This window comes from Hemiscyllium ocellatum, chromosome 10, assembly GCF_020745735.1.
Source record: "Hemiscyllium ocellatum isolate sHemOce1 chromosome 10, sHemOce1.pat.X.cur, whole genome shotgun sequence".
NCBI classification, from domain to species: domain Eukaryota; kingdom Metazoa; phylum Chordata; class Chondrichthyes; order Orectolobiformes; family Hemiscylliidae; genus Hemiscyllium; species Hemiscyllium ocellatum.
In genome coordinates, this window is record NC_083410.1 from 34,240,758 (window position 1) to 34,254,386 (window position 13,629).

At 39.2% G+C, this 13,629-nt stretch overlaps 1 protein-coding gene across 2 annotated transcripts in view; it reads left to right on the forward strand.

Annotated features, from left to right (window-relative positions):
* epas1b (endothelial PAS domain protein 1b) overlaps window positions 1-13,629 on the forward strand; it is a 142,174-nt gene that overhangs the window by 66,498 nt on the left and 62,047 nt on the right. For both annotated transcript variants that reach the window (XM_060831388.1, XM_060831387.1), the window contains exon 2: window positions 6,144-6,334. In XM_060831388.1, the coding sequence (XP_060687371.1) occupies window positions 6,144-6,334 (191 nt within the window). The remainder of the gene's footprint in view (window positions 1-6,143; window positions 6,335-13,629) is intronic.

A 13,629-nucleotide genomic window follows, 5' to 3' on the forward strand; every position in this document is an offset into this window, starting at 1 on the left:
AGGGCCTGCCCTTCCCTCATATCCACACACCAGGTCTTGTCATCACATGGGCTGCTTTCACCACAGCCAACCCATTTTCACCCTTTAATAGTCCCCTGTAGCAGCTTTTCTTTCTTCCCACCTCATCACTGTCCATCCCTTTGTCTACCAAACTGTTGTCTTCTCTCTCTGGACTGTATCTCTATTTATCATTTACTCCCTCTCCTCCATGTACACCTCTCCCCCCCGACCCCACCCACAAAAAAAAGTCAGCATATATACCATTGTCTTAGCAACAATGAATTCTGAAGAAGGGTCATTGGACTCAGAACATTAACTCTACTTTCTCTCCACAGATGCTGCCAGACCTGCTAGGTTTTCTCAGCATTTCCTGTTTCTGTTTCTGTTTTTGTACAATGAAAAGAGCTTCAGCAAATGGTTTTAATGGACACCAGACCAGATTTTTAACTACAAAACTTTCAGGTCCTTGTTCACTTTAAATCCTATTGTGCAGGAGCTAAGCAGATCTAGAAGAAAATATTATATTTTTTAAAGCATTAATGCAAAAGAAGTGGCAGTATATCAATCTATGTCGGTATTTATTTTTATTGCATCATAGAAATTTCACCTTGAGTATTTTAGCATATCCATCAAATACAAACAATGTGTTGCTATATGCAGTACTAATTAAATTTTGTAGGTTTCAGTGATTCAATTATAAATGCTGTGCATGATTTCTGATATCTATTCATTCAGTGCAATGTTTCATTGCATAAGTAACACTGACCTGTAGTCTTCACTAGTTGTTGACACCTGAACAGTTAAGAGTGTGCAAAGTTAAAAATCACAGAACACAGGTTATAGTCCAACAGATTTAATTGGAAGCACTGGCTTTTGGAGCGCTGCTCCTTCATCAGGTTATTAAGAGTGTGGTGCTGGAAAAACACAGCAGGTCAGGCAGCATCCGAGGAGCAGGACAGTCGGCCTTTCAGACATAAGCCCTTCATCAGCACCTGAACAGTTAAGATTCATTATGTCTTCTAACTTATTCAAATAATGTTTTATTGTTAGCTGTTTTTGATGAGCATAACTGAACAGAAATGAGCTCTCTGCAAACTGACAGCAAGTGGTGTTCTGAGTACTGGGGATGTGTCCATGTTGCTCACAATCAAAAGGATACTAATCCTTAGTGAGATAATCACTGAAAGATTATACCATCATGTTAATGATAGAAGGAGTTTAAGAAGTAGTTACCTATTAAATAAACTCCAATGGAATTAATTATCCAAAAAAATGTACCTCAGAGAAAAGAGAATCTTTCTGTTAAGTTAATAGCTCCAGACAACAATGCTAATCTTTTTCCTACTAATTAACTAAGAATTATGTTTACTTGGTTCATTAACGTCAGCCAACTTCTGTCATTTAAAATTTGATATGCTGGGGATTAACTCAGTTTCCTTTAGTTGTTTTATAAAAATACAGCAAAATTAGTCAACAGTGCCATCTTTTGTGAGGCTGCTTTTAAAATTGAAAGAATGTAGTAAATTAATTGAAGGTTTGTACTTAGCAGGGAAGACTCTCCGGATTTGGACTTTGACTAAGTTTTTACAGGCCAGATGAGGAACAGGTGTAAGAGCAAAAAAAGTATTGTGATTTCAGATCATTATCATCTTGAGACATTGATGTGTGATGCATTTGATCAAAAATCTTCTCTCATGAAGTGTTAATTCTTTTACTTAAGGGGATAGCTTCTGAGAAATAGGCCCAGATCACCCAAGGATAGCTACCATCATTGGATTGCCACTCCTGGCGAACGTTCCTCCAACTTGATGTGGCTCTGTGTTTCTTCCAGGAGATACTAAATCTGGCTTTTACAGAAACCAGAGCAGTGGGTGTCTTGGTGATCTCTGGCAATGGAAACGGGGTAGGTGGAGGGGTGTGGTGGGGGGGGTGGAATGTTGGTATGGAAAGCACAGTATTCCCTGCTTTATGGCATTAGCTGTCATATGGTAGGTCCAAAAGTCCATTGTGAACTTTAGTGAATCGATGAGTGGATGAATAAGCAAATAGATGAGGTGGTGGAGTGGATGCCATGGTAGGTGGGGATGGAATGGGTGGATGAGATAGTTGGACCTGGGAGATTGTTGCTCGTTTGGGAACTAATCAGTCAGGGTGTAATCCAATCAGGTCTGGAGGTTAGTGTGGATGGGGTGAGTGTGATCGAGTGGGTGGGTTCTGTTCAGGTGGGCACTCAGTTGCTCAGGAAGGATTCATCTTCTTGGGAAGTATTTGGTTGGTTGTTGGATGGTCTAGCGATTGGATGTATGGTCAGGAATGTTAACAAGTGGTCATGGGATGGGCAAGTCCAGTCAGATTCAGAGAATTTGTTGGGCGAGTTCATTTGAATGATTGGTGGATCAGTTACACAGTGACCCAAGACTTAGACTAGGTTTCAATAGCCCAAATCGACTGGTCGGGATCATCAGAAACTGGAGATATGACCCAAGATGTTTGCCCAAGAAGCTTGATCTTCAGGTGGGAAATACTCTGTTCCTTGGGTCCTCTAAAAATGTCTGATTATGAGTTTGAGGCATAAAACACATGAACAAGGAACAAGTGTAGGCCCCTCAGCTCTCTGAGCTTGCTTCACTATTTAAAATCATCATGATGTGGAGGTGCCGGCGTTGGACTGAGGTGGGCAAAGTCAGAAGTCACAAGACACCAGGTTGTAGTCCAAAAGGTTTATTTGAAATCACAAGCTTTCAGAGCAATGCTCCTTCATCAGCACTCGGAAAACTGAACCTTTTGAACTATAACCTGGTGTCATGTGACTTCTGACAATGTGATCATGGCTAATCTGATTTTAATTTCACTTCTACATTCCGGTATATACCCACTAATTTTTCACCTCCTTGGTCATCAAGAATATATCTATGTCTGCCTGAACAATATGTTCAAAACTTGCATCCACTGCCTTCTGAGAAAGGGAATGCGAAAGACTCTCAACCTGCTGAGAGAAAAAAAAAATCCTCATCTGTCTTTATTTATTTATAAACTATGACCTAGGTCTGAGAATTCAAACAGTTCTGACATATTTACCTGGACCATTACCCAGGACTTGTAAGACAGACATGTTCTTTCCTAACTCATGCATAACTCTACAACTGACCCCTCACCATCAATTCCTCCCTTGATCCCATGTGCTGCCAACTCCACCCTCCAATTTCTCACTCTCATCAACCTGACCTGTAGCCTCCACCATTTACCTTCTATCGTATACCCATTCCACTGACTACCTGTACTAAGCCCTCCTGACTTAGCACCTGATCCATCTACCCACCCAACACCCTAATAGCCTGCCACTCTGCCCAGTTACCCATTTACTCCACTCCTGCTGTCCACTTATTCACTTACTTCACCCCACCCACCGTCCATGCCAGCCACTTAACCACCTCCACACTCAATCACTAACACACCGAGAAGCTTTGGGACATTACTAGCTCTGGAATCTGATAAGCAAGAGTTTCAATGCAAATAGAGGATGGACGTTTGCACAGATTCATATCATTGCCCTCTCTTGATGTTTCCTTCTGCTCTAGAGGAGCTCTTTGGAATCCTTCATCAGACTTTTGGACAGAAAATCATTTGTAGGTAAAAGGATAGTTTATGTTGTCTGGTCCCTGTTGTAAACAGTGGGGTTGGAGGGGTGGTAACTGATCAGAAGGTCTGGGTCATTCTGTCTGATGTTTCCTGTCTAATTACTCAGGTGAGGACATTGCAAATATCCAAGATCTCTGACTCCAATTCCAAGCTGGAGACATCCATGGGGGTCGCAGGGAAAAAGTGAATTAATATTGGAAACATAATCTTTCTAGACAATTTGTATGTAGGTCATGTAAATCAGGATTTCCACAGGATTGCAACACATACTTCGGTTGTATACCTGGTTCCTGACAATCTGGGGAGAGGACCATTTGGGCCATGCATTTAGAACCATGAGAAACTGAGCTAAAATGGAATTTGATGATTTAGTAGATTTCTTTGATAATTGCATCAGAACATAATTATCCTAAACTGGCATGAACAATTGCTTTGACTTAATGTCAAGGAATTGACTTTAGTAGAGGTATGGCACTGTCACTTTTAATTATTTAACCTGGGTTTAAATGCAACCATTCTGGGAATTTCATATGATATTTGATCTTAGTCTGCCAATAGGCAAGGAGGTAAAAAACAAAGCTGAAAATGTGTTACTGGAAAAGCGCAGCAGGTCAGGCAGCATCCAAGGAACAGGAAATTCGACGTTTCGGGCACAAGCCCTTCATCAGGTTCCTTCATGCTGCCTGACCTGCTGCGCTTTTCCAGCAACACATTTTCAGCTCTGATCTCCAGCATCTGCAGTCCTCACTTTTTACTAGGTAAAAAACAAAACTTTACATAATCCAGCAATGATTGTATTAATAATTCTCAGAATTGTTAAGAAAGCTATAAGAATGGCAGGCATAGAAAATATTTGCATTCAATCACATGTGATAAGAGATATGTTTCTGAGACTGTGTTAAGAATGCATTATTGACAGTAGGAGAGAGATGTGTTGCTCAACATCTGACTCCCAGAGTCCATGAAGCTAACCAAATAGTCAACATATTCCAACACTTAACAGTAACTCTCCTTGCTTTTGGTATACACTACTTTTGCACTTGACTTGACCCCACCTACTGTTAGTGGAACTGAGCTGAATTATTTTATTTCCAGGCTAAAATGCCCAAGGGGGAGCTTGTTGAGAGGAACACCATCTACCCTGTGGCCATATAAAGGTTGATTGGTTATCACTAGGCTGGAGACAGGAATGCTGCCTTTCCAGATCAGGAAGTCTGTCTTCAAAAAGTGGAGGGTCCTGCAAAGGCTAGCAGCCGTGTAGCAGTTTGGGACAGAGATACGCAGTGCTGGGTCAATGACTGGTGGTCTGGCTGAGTGCTATCCCTGCATATCCCAACAAAGGAACTAAGGAGCTAGGTTTCAAGGAGCTTACTGGAGGTCATCCTGTGGGCCCTGGGTTCCTGGAAAGGAATAGCTGCTCTGCCCACTACCAGGCACCTAGAGGAAAGCCACTTTGCATGGGCTTTTCCCATCATTGGTCAAGTTCTGCTGATGGCAGGATGAAGTTCATGGTTGGGCATGAATTGTCCACATCAAGTCTCAGTTGACCACTGGTGGGCATGACAGTCAGTGCCATCTGGTTTTGTTGCAGAGTACAGGCAGGCTTGTAGGCAGAGAGCAGTCCATCTGCTGGATTTAATGAGCCTATTATCTTCACACCTGTGAGGTCAGGAATATAAAACCCAATCAACTTCCTTTGACATTCAAAATGCAAGATATAACTAGAGAAATAGAATTCATGGTTAATGTAAATCTAATATGGTATACTGTGTAAAGATTTCCGTTGTGCATATAGACAGTTGCACAATTTTATCAATGTAGCAAACAGAAACTGTCACAAATATGCTATAAAAAACCTGAAAGACCTGCAGATACTGTAAATCAGAAACAAAAAAAGCAGAAGTTGCTGGAAAAGCTCAGCAGGTCTGCCAGCATCTGTGCAGAGAAATCAGAGTTAACGTTTCGGGTCTGGTTCTCAGAAAGGGTCATCAGACCTGAAATGTTAGCTCTGATTTCTCTTCACAGATGTTGTCAGACCTGCTGAGCTTTTCCAGCAACTTCTGTTTTTGTGACAAATATGTTATACTTTAATTACTGATGCAGCCCAGCTTCATGCGTTTATAATTTTTCATTCAAGTTATGTGGCCAAAAGGTAAAAAAAATTACCAAATCAAGTAGGGGGAATTTGTAAAAATATGTATTGTGCACTAGGGGGTGAGAGTGAGGTCAGAGTGGGGGATGGGTGACCATGATGCCAATCTGACCGTCCAATAGCATCAATCTGAGGAATTGCCTAAATTCTAGGAGAGGCAGCTGGGGCACTATTGGCAAGTAAAGATTGGATGACCTGAAGGTACCTGCATGTATGTTTTGTTCTGGATTTCAAAATAAGCTGACAAGAGTTCATGTCCTTGTCACATAATGTCCTGACTCATGCGATTATGATATTGAGTGGAAGTTCCGGTTTGGGAGCACTGGGTTAAACTTGCAATGTTTGCTTTCAGAAGTAACTCAGAGAGAAGGAAGGAAAAATCGAGGGACGCAGCAAGATGCAGAAGGAGCAAAGAAACGGAAGTATTTTATGAGCTGGCGCATCAACTGCCGCTACCTCACAGTGTCAGTACCCACCTGGACAAAGCATCTATCATGCGCCTGACAATTAGCTTCTTACGAACCCGCAAACTCTTGAGCTCAGGTGAGAATGAATAAAACAATGCAAAATAAATTAAGATTATAAGTGAATTTCTTTCTGTATAGATTGAAACCATTGACTGTCATCACAATCTGGCTGTATACTGTGTTACAGATGTCTTACAATGAGCACACACTGTGGATCTGGTGCTGACCTACATAAGTCTTCACCTATTAAAATAAATGGACAGATGTTTTAGAGAAACATGCAATTTTCCTAATACTTGCTGTTGGGATATATGGCTTTTCCTTGTCTGACTTCCTGATCTCTCTTATTGGTGGATGGTAGGGCAGTACATGTTACGGGACAGGTTGACTGTGCTTAATTTTGATAAGTCACCAGGACCAGATGAGATGCGCCCAAGGACACTGAGGGAAGCAAGAGTGGAACTTGGGGAGGTATTTGAAATGGTTATGCAAGAACAAAGGGAATTTGAAGGTGTAAGTCTACAAGTCATTGAAAGTAGCAGGGCAGGTTAAAAAAGTGATGAACAGAAGTTCTAGGTTTTATAAAAAGGGTCATTGACTGAAAATGGAAGGAATTTAAAAAGAAAAAGCAGAATACAGTGGATGCTAGAATTTAAACTAACATAGCATGCTGGAAATACACACCAGATTTGGCAATATGTCTGGAGGGAAACAGAATTAACATTTCAAATTACAACTCATTTGGATGAAAGGATACTACTTGATGCATTAGTTGTTCTGTCCACAGGTACCATCTGATTGGCTATGAATTCCCAGCATTTGTTTCTCTTTTTGAAGTTACGATTAACCTGTATGAAACCTTGGTTTGGCATCAAGTAGAGCTTTGGGTTCAAATCTGAGCACCAGACCTTTATGTGTAAAGGCTATTTGGGTGGAAAGTGAGGAGAAGGGGACTCCTGCATTGTTCTGGGAAGGAGGGAACACGTGAGGAGAGAAGTGTGGGAGATGGATCAAACATGGCTGAGGCCCTCCATTTAACATTTTGATGAAATGTCTTTCGTACCTGCACAATTGGTTATAGTTTGTTAATGTTAAGTTGTTTAATTATTTCAGAAACTAAAAGAAACTGGGTTTGATAGTTGCAGGAATCTAAAATCAGCCAAAATAATTCATTCATGCTGCAAAATTCTTGACTCTGTTTTAAGTGAAGTAATCTATTACCATGTGATAGAAAACTTCTAACAGTTGTTCTCCAATGGAATCCGAAACTTATAACTAAAGTAATATGCATTTTGACTTAAAAATAACTCCATTAATTATGTTTGTTATCTAACCATGTACAGTACAGTTAAACTTGTTGCTGGTTCAGCATCTTAATTATCAGGATATCGATCCACAGTTTCCATGAATTTGTCTAGAAGTAATATCTGAGGAATAGCAATTACCAGGGGAAAATGAATGTTTGTTATTGAAAAAACATTTTCAAGTGCTGCATTAACTTCATTATTTCAAGGTGAATTAGCAACACAGACATTTGTTGGTGTAGTTTCATATTGTTAGATCATCAAGTGGCAGGATGTGGGTTTAAGTCTAACTGAACGCCCAGTGTATTTCTGATCTTAACAGTGGAAAGATGTTGATCGAAAGGCTCTTGGAAGGCAGGCACCAACAGGCCTGTCTAAGTGACACAAGCTAATTATCACCGAATGTTTTCTATCTTTGAAGAGCCATATCTTCAAAATATCCCAGCAAGCAATTCCATGCAATTGATGAAACTCATGATGCAGTAATGAACTTCAATAACTAGATATTGAACATTACCTAATTTGGACAAAGTGATAGTTTTATTGGGACAGCAAGTTCATCAAAAGGAATTAAGGGCTACGGGGAGAACGCTGGTAAGTGGAGTTGAAATGCCCATCAGCCATGATTGAATGGCGGAGTGGACTCGATGGGCCGAATGGCCTTACTTCCACTCCTATGTCTTATGGTCTTATGGTCTAAAAATAACCCTTTAACAGATTAATAAGTAGAGTTTTGAAAAATACTTAATTTGGCTTATGAACTAGGGTTGATCTTAATTAGGATCATATTTTATTGAAAATAGTGAACTGTTGCTCTGAAAAATTCTGTTGCAAAGATTTTCTGTGAATCTGTGATAGTTGTGTCCATTTATAAAATAATTTGTTATTTTTGGGACAAGTACAGAAAGTGTTAGCTATTTATATCAATAAAATATTTAAGTAACTATAGTAAATTGCAATTTGGGTATTATTTCTTCAGGGACACTGTTTGATCTCGTTAGTTATGAGAGATCGAAAAAGATTTGACATTAATAGACTATATTCTTTGAGTGAGTTATGGAATATCCTTTCCATACATTATCAGTTCACAGCTTCACCCCATTGTCATCTGCCCAACTGTAATCATACTCATGCACAAAGATTGTTACAGGGAACTTGATTACTGGCATTGCTATGCCTATAAAAATTACTGTAGGCTTTAATTTCTTCTTTTGTTGGGGACATACAAGCAGTTCATAACATTTCTTTTCACGTCTTGTGGTTTTCAGTAGGACTTTATTTGAACCTTAATGCAGTTTGGTTTCTGGGCATATTGAAATTTATCCATGTTGCTGATGTGACATAATGAGTTACTCATATTTTTGCCACTGTCCTATCTTGAATTGCTGCAAGCTATCAAGATTGGCATCAGGATCTTTTGTTAGTCTCCGAGCCTTCTCTTACAATGTTTGAGACTTTTGTTCCAGCCAAACCAAACAGCTGTTGCTCTGAAATCTTTGCTGGACTCAGGGTTTGATTTGGAACATCTAAGTTCATAACTACACATTGCATTGCTAGTGACAATGTAATCATTCTGGTGATTATTCAAGGATACCATTCCAACACATACTTCTCAAATGAAACCAGTGGCTGGTTGCTGTTCTCATTCGATCTCGAAGACCTTCTTCAGGGGGGTTCACTGTTACCTTCCCACTGAATTCCCTCATTGCAACACAGTTATTTGATGAGTTGGCAAATGTTACGACTTTTAGCTTGAAACCAATTCTGTATTATATTTGTTTGCTAGAGGACCCATTCCAGTTGATATTTTGCCATATGCGATCTACTCTGTGTGAACACATCTTAACATCTTGGCAGCTTCACTTGTGTTACCTGCTTGATCTCACGTATTGACTAATAAGGGAAGAATAATTGATAGTGACTCAAATGCAAGTAGAGACTGTTTTTAGCAGAAGAGCGGGGCTGACCTATGCACTACACTGAGGTATACTGACCTATCAGTTTAACTTTAGTGCTGGTGAAGCTTCTAGAGACAATTATTTGCGATGGAGTTATTAGTCACATGGAAAAAGATGGCTTACTTAGGAATGGATTTCTAACGGGCAAGTCATGTTCAATTAACTTGCTGGAGTTGTTTGAAGATATAGCAGAGTTGATGAGGGTAATGGTGTTGAAGTAGTAGTGTACATGGATTTCTAGAAGGTGTTTGATACAGTGCAACACAACAGACTTGTGAGAAAAGTTATAACTCATAGAAAAAAGGGCAATAGCTACATGGACACAAGATTGGCTGAGTGATAAGGAACAGAGGAATGATCAATAGACTTTTTGGGCTGAAGAAGGTTTGTAGTTGAGTTCCCCAGGGGTTGACATTGGGACCCTTGCTTTTCCTGATTTATATTTTGGTGTGCAGAGGGCAATTTCAAAGTTTGTGGATGACACAAAATGCAAATTTGGAAGCATTGTAAAACTTTAAAAGTACATAAAGTTTAATGGACTGGGCAGTTACATGGCAGATGAAGTTGTGTGCAGAGAAGTATGAGGTGAGTATTTTCATGGGAAAAACATGAACAGACAATGGATGTAGGTTTCTCGCTGAGCTGAAACGTTCATTTTCAGATGTTTCGTCATCATACTAGGTAACATCTTCAGTGAGCCTCCAGACAAAGCACTGCTGGTGTTTCCTGCTTTCTATTTATATGTTTGGGTTCTGTGTTCATTGGGTGCCCATTCCTTTTGAATACATTGTATAACTGATTTTCCTTTGCTCTGCGTAGTTCCTCTGTGCTGCAGTGTGTCGTGGCTTCTTGGAAAATTGTTCTGATGCAGCTTCGTTTGTAGATGTTGGGATAATTGCTTCTTTTCCTGTAGACACTGCAGCACAGAGGAACTACTAGAGCAGGGGAAAATAACCTATACAGTATATTCAAAAAGAACGGGTACTCAATGAACACAGGCAAAAGTGAGGACTGCAGATGCTCGAGATGAGAGTTTAGATTAGAGTGGTGCTGGAAAAATGCAGCAGGCCAGGCAGCATCCAAAGAGTAGGAAAATCGATATTTCAGGCAAAAGCTCTTCATCAGCCCTTTCCTGATGAAGGGCTTTTGCCCGAAACGTTGATTTTCCTGCTCCTCGGATGTTGCCTGGCCTGCTGTGCTTTTCCAGCACCACTCTAATCTAGACCCAATGAACACAGTCCACTGATTGCTCAGCAACAAATCCAAACAAGCAGACAAAATGTGTCCATAAACCCTAGCCACTCTCCCCTACATCAAAGACATCTTGTAAATGACTGCCAGACTACTCAGACCCCTTGGCATCATGGTAGCCCACAAACCCACCAACACACTAACACAACAGCTAATGAACTTGAAAGACCTTATACAGACAACAAGCAAAACTAATATCATTTACAAAATACTGTGCAAGAACTGTAACAAACACTACATTGGACAAATAGGCAGAAAACTAGCCACCACAATACATGAACATCAACTAGCCACAAAACAACATGACCCTCTCTCACTAGTATCCTTACACACAGATAAAAAGGACACCACTTCGACTGGGCTAACACATCCATCCTAGGAAAAGTCAAACAGAGACACACATGAGAATTCCTCAAAGCTACAAATCTTCCCAAAGATGAACAGATAGTGAAATGTAAGCGGGTACACTTCCAAAGAATGGGCAGGAGCAGAGGGGCTTGATTGTATATTCGCACAGAAAGTGGCAAGACCAGTCGTAGAGACCTGTTAATAATGTCTGTAAAATCCTGGGTTTTATTAATAGGAACATAGATTTGGAAGAAAGGGATGATGAACTCATATTTATTAAACTTCAGCAAGAGTATTATGTACATTACTGAGTGCGACATTATAGGAAGGTTGTGAACACGTTGGAGAAAGTACAGAAGAAATTTCAAACGTTGGTTCTAGGGATGAGGAACTTCAGTGATGAAGATAGATTGGAGAATTTTTGACGATTCTCCTTGGAGGGAAGGGTGAGATCTGATAGAATTTAGTTTTGGATAGAGTGGATAGGGAGAAATTGTTCATATTCATAAAAGGAATAAGAATGAGAGGACATAGATATAAAACAATTTACAATGGAAGCAAATGCAGTTGAGGAAAAACCTATCCACACATTGAGAGGTTCAGGTTTGGAATGCACTACCTGGAAGCATGGTGGAGACAGGTTCAAATGAGGCATTGAAGAGGGCATTGTTTCTATTTAAATCATCATCCAATATGCAAGGGTAAAGGGAAATGACAGGAGTATGACACAGGGTCCTGATGCTTATTTAAAGAGTGGATTATAGATATGATGAGATGAAGCCCTCATTCTGTGCTGTACTCCTTACTGATTCTGTGATGAAGTGGCAATTATCAATAAACAAGCATGCACATTGAATGTTGGCAGGCTGGGATCATACAGTACTATTCTTTTAGATGAGAACAGCACAGATTTGTAGCTTGAGCCTGGTACTTATACTCTTCAGAGCCTGATTCTACATTGATCAGTGCTTTCCCCCATTAAAGCTTTCAGGAAACAAAAGATGTTCTCTTTGTTTAGTCACAAAGCCATATTTATTGGTTAATCCTGTGTACTTTGAGAATGCAGGGAGGGAAAGAATTCAATGGGAGGAACTGAATTAAGGACTAGATTGAGATTGGTATCGCAGGAAATCAGATGGAACAATAGTTTTTTAATAATACTTCCATGTTCAATACAGAAAGTACATCATGTAACTGGAAAATGAAGAATTGATTTAACAGGTTTCACGTATAGGGTTGTTCTAAAGACTTTTTTGTTTTGTTTTGATTTCCTTTCTCTTGAAGTTTAACCCCATTCTCTCTGGACTAATTATATAACTTATTTTTATCTAAATTATCTCTATTTGAACAATAAATAAGTGTAAGAAGAAAACTATTGGATTTCAAATGCTACTAGATTAACAAAGATTTAAATAATTGATGGTCATACAGAATCTATGTATTAATTGAAGCTTTTCATCTTGCACTCATCAGGACAATTTGCAAGAATGCAAAGAAAAAAAATTTATACTAGTTGAGTAGACTGGATGATTGGCAAAGGCATTGTCATGAAACATTCTCCAATTAGATGATGACTGACAGTTAACTGCCAAGTTTAACTTTAGTTTAAGCCTGACAAATTGACTGTGTTCAGTCGAGGCATTGGTCAGAGAAATGAACTAGAGAATAGTAGTCAGCTATTTGAATCAAAACTCAATATTCTGAATTTTGTTTGTCAGAGCACTGCCTTGACTAATCAGACAACCTGTCTATTTGAAATGAAGCAAAGCATTGTAGTTAATGAAGTCAGCATCTAACCATACGTTCTCAATGGCATGCCTCTGTTAGTCTGAGTCCCTGCAGCAACAATTAACATCCCCTACTCCTACAGAATAAAAAAAACACCCTTTACATTAATATTTCCTGTAAATTGTCTTGATGAGTACAAGACAAAAAGCTTTGAAAAAATGAATACTTTTCTGCCACATTGACGTCTTCAGGCGTTCATGACATTTATTTCAAACTATTTTTAAAGCTTTGAAGATTTAAAAAAAACACAATAAAGTACTGAATTCATTCTCAAATATTCAGATATATTAAATTATTACAAAAAGAGTGGTACATCTTTCTGATAATATACATGCATTGCCATATGGAGTAATGCAGTAACATTGTAAATTGTTCAAATTCTCTTCTTGGTTAATGTCAAACTGATGTCAATAGTTCAACTTGTTTTTTAAAAAAAATGGCAAAAATAAAGAGAAAGGAATGTTTGTGTTTGCAAGTTTGTACACTCTATTCCTGTCAACATTTGTTTTCTCACAGTGAGATAGAACAGAACATCACTGCCCAAGTCAAATATGTGCACAGCATAATGCTGCTTGAGTACACAGGTACAATGAAAAAAACAACTTTGCAAACATAATCAAATTCATTTGACCATCCAGCAGAACCACTTTGTTTGAGAGTTTTGTTTTTTTACTGAAATACCTTTCCTTCTACAAACAATGGACTGGCAAATGACAATTAAA